We start from the raw sequence: 6,838 nt of genomic DNA on the forward strand, positions 1-6,838 counted from the left end.
AGGCAAACATGTAAACAGGTAAGTGCAATACAAGCTTATATAGGAATCTCACTTAATTTCATAGCCCCTTCATTATTCCTCATATTTTCCTATGTCTTTTTGCTATGCACATAAACCAAACTGAAACAGATGCAAGAATTTCTTTTCATACCTCCATACCACTGATACTCTTGCTACAATTTCTCCAGACCATGCAAGCTTTTAGGGAAGGAGCTAAATTTGAACAGTATCAAAGAAAGAATTTCCTATATCCTTTTTCTCTTTTTTTGTCACTTTCTCCAGCATTGCTGTCTCCTTTCTTCCTCTCCAGCTTTTGGCCCTTCTCATAAGGATGGAAATGCTACTGTTTGGTGTCTGGGCCCTGCTGGCCCTGATTCCTTGCCCAGGTGAGGCTATTTGGGAAAGTTTCTTTAGCTAGTATGTGCCAGGGTACAGGTCAATGAGAAAGAGGATAGGAAATCCTGAGTGGGGTGACACTTTAGTATTCACTCATCTGGACCCTTGGGAGAGAGTCCTATTTCTTGGATCTAGGACACAGAATCCTAGGTGTTTCTGGCTTGTAACTGGGAAAACCCACATTAAGGGACAGGATAATAGACCATCAGAAAAAACCCTCTCTAAGAAATATACCTTCTCTGCTTGGCTCCCTGCTGCCCCTGGACTGTCCTATTCTGCTCTCGGGAATATTTTTACTTCTTTGTTGCCATCTTTTATGTCACGATGAGCTACAATAGGATCTCGATAGGACAGGGCCCATAGTGCAGTTGTGAAGAGCGAGTTCTCCAGATGGCAAGAAAGGAACTGGAGCCTTAGTGGGTAACATTGCTGCAAGAGTTGTGTATTCCCAGAAGGGACTAGTATTTGGGAGATGAAGTAGATGGTGGACATGGAATAGCTAAAGGGGACCGGTAAGGGAAGTTTTCAGGACACTGTGCCCCTCACCTATATCAGACATTTAAAACTTACCTGATGTCTCTCTCACTGTTCCTGAGAAGAGTTCCCTAACAGAGTAAACTCTTAAGCATCCAAAAACATCTATTGCCTTAGCACCAAAGCAAAATGGAATAGTCTCACTTTGAGAAGAAGAGGTGAAAAGTTCCATGGAAATGAGTGACCCTGGGAGTCACGTTTATACCAGTGGTTCCCATAATTTGGTGTGCACACAAAGGTCACCAGGAGTGCTTGTTTTGTTCCCTTGAGTATTTCCAGGTCCTGCCTTCACAAATTCTTAATCATTCAGTCTGAGGTGGAGCTGGAATCTGCAATCTACAAGCATTCCAGCATAATTCTGGTGAAGGCAATTCTTAGACCAGAATTTGAGAAACACTGCTTTGAGGTATAAGTAACAAAGCTCTTTTTTTTCAGGGGTCTACTTACCCCATGAGGGCCCTCAGCAGCCAATTCTGGAAGTTTCCAAGATTTCTGGAAGTTTAGGAAGAGAATGGTTTCCTGGGCATGATTTTTAGCAACGCCATAGTTTCCATGGTGACACTATTAGAGAAATCGAGAGCCCAAGAAAGATGATGAGAGGAGGGAATGGTGGTAGAGTCAGGATTCTAACTTGTTCCTTAAGGGTCTTTTTCTTGTTTGTCCCCGTACCTTTTTATTCAGGGTAGGTTTCCTATTCTCTAACCTGTAACTAGATAGAATAGGCTCTGTATTTTCTTTCTTGGGTCTTGTGGTCCTCACCAGAGTCTTTGGCATATGTGGTTGACCTTTTCAGGGGCTGCAGAAGACCTATTTGAGGTTTCTGTTTGGCCACATCAGGCCCTTGTAAAGTATGGGCAGTCCCTAATGGTCAACTGCAGCACCACCTGTCCAGATCCAGGACCCAGTGGAATTGAGACCTTATTAAAGAAAACCCAGGTGGGCAAAGGGCCTCAGTGGAAGGAGTTTCTCCTGGAAGATGTCACACAGAATTCCATCCTGCAGTGCTTCTTCTCTTGTGCAGGGATCCAAAAGGACATAAGCCTTGGCATCACTGTGTACCGTGAGTGGGGCTGAGGGCTGGGGAGGAAGGGAAGAGTGGGGGAACATGACTGTGCCTTCTTTAGGGAATAATGAGAAAGAGACTTATTTTAGGGGAGAGAATTGTGGCCCTTAATAAAGATTTCTGTCCTCCTGTAGGGATTCCAGAGCCAATTATTTCTTTCCCTTTGGTGTAGGCCTTTAAATTAGGAGCAGACCATAGAGCGCATCCAGACATCTGTGCTTTTGAGAATATGTTCAAATACAGGAGGCATTTGCTAATGATGCTAATTTATAAATTATCAAAAAAGTATAAAATCATTGTTGAATTATTTGTCACAAATTTTTAGAATAAACAGGGATTAGGGAAAGCGGGGTCTTTGTAGGCTGGGGTAGCTGGAGAAGTCTCCACAGAAAAGGAGGCTCTTGAGCTTCATTCCTGCAAATGGTTAGGTTTTGAAGTGATGGGAATGGGCGAGGAGCCTCTTTCAGGTAGGCAAATAGCATTGGCAAAGATGTAGCCATAAGAATAAGTGTGAATCTCTGGGGTGTCAGAGCTTGGTTAGCTAGGGTGTAGTTTTCGTGTGACGGTAAGAAGCTCCTCAGAAGTTGCTCATTGCCTCTGAAGCACCTCTGGTAAGAGAGAAAAGCTCTCCAGAATGGCAGCAACTATCAAAGCAGGGGGCCCCTCAACAGTTAACATTTCTTGGCTTTAGCCACCTTTGATGGCAAGAAGAAGGCTAACTCGTCTCATCTAGGGCAGAAAGCTGACACTGTTTATCAGATGGTTTAAGAGTAGTGGTCACCTTCTGTCACAGGCTTCCTGTCCTATACTATTTCTTTCTGGAGAGTTGAGTATCTTTCTCTCATCAAGCCCACCTTTTTGTCCTAAAGAGTCACCAGAGCAAGTGATCATGGAGCTGCAGCCTGAATGGGTGGCTGTGGATGACGCCTTTACAGTGACATGCCACGTGCCCAGTGTCACACCCCTGGAAAACCTCACCCTTACCCTTCTCCAGGATAACCAAGAACTACATAGAAAGAATTTTAGGAGCTTGGCTGTGGCCTCCCAAAGAGCTGAGGTCACCATCAGTGTCAAAGCCCAAAGGGAGGATGACAGGTGCAATTTCTCCTGCCATGCAGAACTGGACCTGAGTTCACATGGTGGAGGGCTCTTTTGCAGCAGCTCAGCCATCAAGGCGCTCCGAATCTTTGGTGAGTCAGAGCTCAGGTGTGGAAGGAATCCTGGGGCTCAGTTTCCTCAGCTTACCTTGGCCTTTGGCCCTCATTTCCCACAGTGTTTAGGATGAGGGTGTAAGGGTAATTGAGCTCCACCTTTACTTGAGTTTTAAACTCACTGTGGGGGACAGAGAGCTTCTAGCCCCACTCCCTACATTGTGGGGTCCTATATGACATGTGATTTATCATGGCTTTTCTCCTTTCTTTCCTTTTCCTCATTTCTTGGCAGAATTCTCTCAGAGACCCCAAATCTGGGTCTCTTCATTTCTGGAAGTTGGGATGGCAGAGACCATGAGCTGTGAGGTGGCTAGGGTGTTCCCAGCTGAAGAGGTAATGATCCACATGTTCCTGGGAGACCAGGAGCTTAGGCCCTTTCTCTCCTGGGAGGGAGACACAGTATGGGCCAATGCCAGTGTTCGGGCCATGGAGACTGGTGATCAGGAGCTGTCTTGCCTTGTATCTCTGGGTCCAATGGAACACAAAACAAGAGAGCCAGTGCATGTCTATAGTAAGTGACCTGCCTCTTCCCTTCCCTTGACAGTTCTTTGCCATTGAAAATGTCCATAGTAAAGGCTTGGTGATTCAACTGCAAATTTCCTTACTAATCTTTGCTAGGTATACTCCGAAGTGAACATTAGTTTTCATCTTTCTCTAAGCGCAGGGATGCGCTGAGGCAGTAGTTCTATCTAGCCTTCACCCTGTTTCCTTAGGCCATCATACTTACAGACTGATTCTGAATGCTTGAACTTATTCCTAGGAACAATGATTTGAAGTGAGGAGGAAATGTGTAAGATGGAAAGACATCTCGCTATCCTTGCAGCAGAGGCATAGCCAGACGTGTGCATGCGGCACTTGTTACAGGAGAAGCTCGCAAATTCCCACAGCATCTCGTCGCTCCCGCCAGTCAGCACAGAAGCAGTAATGGTATCCAGAGTCTTTCCCCTGCTCTCTGCCTGCCCGAGGGGTGCCACCAGCAGCAAGAGTACAGAAGTGGCTGTCAGTTTTGAGAAATATGTTTCATTCTCTTTTTCCTTTCTTTATAGGCTTCCCTCCGCCAATCCTGGAGATAGAAGAATTATACCCATTGGCAGGGACAGAAATTAACGTGACCTGCTCAGGGCATGTATTAACATCACCCAGCCCTACTTGTCGGCTTCAGGGAGCCCCAGATCTCCCTGCCCCTGGGGAGCCTGCCTGGCTTTTACTTACCGCCAGGGAGGAATATGATGGCCGAAATTTCTCCTGTGAGGCCTCTTTGGAGGTTCAGGGTCAGCGGCTGAGCAAAACCACTGTGATCCAACTCCATGTCTTATGTGAGTAGAATCCTGATCTTTCTTGTCAAAACAAGGATTATTAGTGTTCCATTTCCAGAGATCTTGGCCAGCAGCTTCATTATTAGAGTTGCCACATTTTTCTCTTTTAAAAAAAAAAGGAGAAAATAAAATTAAAGCTCTTCAAGCTTACCTTACCCCTAGGAAAGTGAGTAGGGAGAACCCTAAGGGGAAACCAGGAAGAGAAAAGAAAAAGTGGTTAAAGTGATCAGGCAGTATTAGTTGAGGGCCAAAGGCTGAACATAGGAGGTGATAGTTGGAGCCTATGCTGAGGAGGGAAATTTCCTCGTAAAAACTTGTATTTTGAAAAGTAGAAAAATCGTTGTCTCTGGGTTCACCCCTACCCATGTTCTCACTCACTGAGAAGCAAAGATGGGAAGCAGGGGCCCCAGGGCCACCACTGACAAAGCAGTTCAGATCATTTAGTCTTAATCCATTAAAATGCCCTGTGCTGCATCTCAGTCTCGTCCAAGGAGGAAAAAGAGTAGCTCAAAGCAGGGAACTGATGGTCCTCCCCTTGGGAAAGAAAGCTATTGGGTGGAGGAGACACAGTGTCTGGATTAGGGGAGGGACAGGGAGCCGAGCATGATGGAGACAAGGGAATGTGGCGCCCTGAGCTGGCCCCTCTGGGGACCTGTTTTTCCAGACAAGCCACGATTAGAGGAATCTGGTTGCCCTGGCAATCAGACCTGGTTGGAAGGGATGGAGCAGATGCTTGCCTGTGTCCCAAAGGGAAACCCGACACCAATCTTGTCGTGTACCTGGAATGGAATGATCTTTGACCTTGAAGTGCCACAGAAGGCAACCCAGGACCACTCTAGAACCTACTGCTGCACAGCCACTAACCAGCTGGGCTCTGTCAGCAAAGACATTGCTGTCATTGTGCAAGGTGACTGCAGCTCCCCTGCTGCCAGACCCAGAATGGAAATCCCCCAGGGGCTGGGATTCTTAAACAAACATGGAAAGAAGAAAGATTTCAGTGGGCTGGGGAGGGTGAGACTGACAAATGGGCCTTGTGGGCTGGGGTGGGGCGATTCTCCTGCCCTCGATCACTCCCAATTCTCTGTCTTCTGTGCTTGGGCAGGACTGGATGAAGGAGTCAGTTCCACCATCTTCGTCATTATTATTGTCATCCTTGGAGTGGGCATCATAGCACTGTATTTGAACTATCAGCCCTGCAAGATAGAGAGGAGGAACTTGCCCTATAGGCAGAAGGAGAAGAACAAAGAGGAGGAAAGCCAATTTGCTGTTCAACAAGCAGAAAAGCACAATGCACAGAACTGTTAGTTAGAAACAGCTATTTGGTTGAAGGCACCCTCTACTACTGGGGTTTCCTGAGAGAGGGAGGAGGGAGTAGAAGAGAAAGGAAGAGACATTATCCTTTGTGTTCTATGGTCCCATAAAACAGTGTTTCAGGCCCTCATGTCCTGTGGATCCAATCCACCCACAAGCTCAACTCCTCTGAGTAGGAATTCAGCCTCAGTGTTAACTGGTGAGAGGGCCTCTTGCTCCTTGCTGTGTGATTTATCAGTCCACTCTCAGATTCAGAAAAGAAGATCCTGCCTGTGCCTTGTCACCCCCTTCCCACTGCCCTTTGCTCCCAAACATCAGACTGAAGAGATAGCCAGAAATATCTCTGAAATACAACTCATTTCTCATGGTTTCCTCATGACTAAGTGGGAACCAGTGTCTTAGTCTGGGGACTGGAGTTTGAAGGGAGTCAATACCAAACAAAGGGCTAGGAATCAGAACCCGATTCCCGCCTACACATTCCTGTGCTCCCCTAGCCTGGGGTTCTGGAATGCTGGCTCCCAGAGCTGAGCTTGATGACATCATTAAGGCTCAGTGTCTGGTTAGGCTTCAACTCACCAACCATCTATTGTGTGCCATAGAGGAGTATACAAATCATTAGAAATTCCACACTGGGTCAGACAAGCAGCTTTTCTAGCCCAGTGTTCTGTCCCTGAAATGGAAGGTAGAGTTCTTCCATGAAATTGAGCTCCAAACATCTCTGAATTCCTTTTCATAATCCATTATAGAGTAAATCATCTGTGAGTTCACATTAAACATATTAATTTTTTTTTACCTGTACAAGCTCTTAGGTTAGAGTTCCAATGTTTATTCTCCTTTTACATAAAGAAGTATATATTTTTATATGTCTGCAAACTTCCCTTTAAGCTTCAGGAGGACTCCTCCTGTGACAATGTTCACTATATGATTGAGCTTCCTTCTCTGTTCTTTGGAAAGATTATATTCACCCCCTAGAGAAGACATGAAGAATTGTAAAACCAGGTCTCTTC

General features: G+C 45.9%; 1 protein-coding gene across 1 annotated transcript; it reads left to right on the plus strand.

Moving 5' to 3' along the window:
• Positions 1 to 276: 276 nt before the first annotated feature.
• Positions 277 to 6,460, plus strand: LOC111182617 (intercellular adhesion molecule 5). Its single transcript, XM_022589143.2, has 7 exons — positions 277 to 386; positions 1,724 to 1,990; positions 2,863 to 3,183; positions 3,437 to 3,715; positions 4,251 to 4,520; positions 5,185 to 5,427; positions 5,623 to 6,460. The coding sequence occupies exons 1-7, from the start codon at positions 332 to 334 to the stop codon at positions 5,823 to 5,825; spliced, it is 1,638 nt and encodes a 545-aa protein (XP_022444851.2). The 5' UTR covers positions 277 to 331; the 3' UTR covers positions 5,826 to 6,460.
• Positions 6,461 to 6,838: the final 378 nt, after the last annotated feature.

The sequence above is a fragment of the Delphinapterus leucas genome, chromosome 19, assembly GCF_059928025.1.
Source record: "Delphinapterus leucas isolate spDelLeu-1000000601 "Yukka" chromosome 19, BTC_Dleu_Yukka2, whole genome shotgun sequence".
Lineage (NCBI taxonomy): Eukaryota > Metazoa > Chordata > Mammalia > Artiodactyla > Monodontidae > Delphinapterus > Delphinapterus leucas.

Bases quoted from the DNA above. Each gene is read 5' to 3' on its own strand.
- LOC111182617 (XM_022589143.2), top strand. From the start codon at position 332: ATGGAAATGCTACTGTTTGGTGTCTGGGCCCTGCTGGCCCTGATTCCT. The intron at 3,184-3,436 runs GTGAGTCAGAGC...ATTTCTTGGCAG, and splicing joins CAAGGCGCTCCGAATCTTTG to AATTCTCTCAGAGACCCCAA. The intron at 5,428-5,622 runs GTGACTGCAGCT...GTGCTTGGGCAG, and splicing joins CATTGCTGTCATTGTGCAAG to GACTGGATGAAGGAGTCAGT.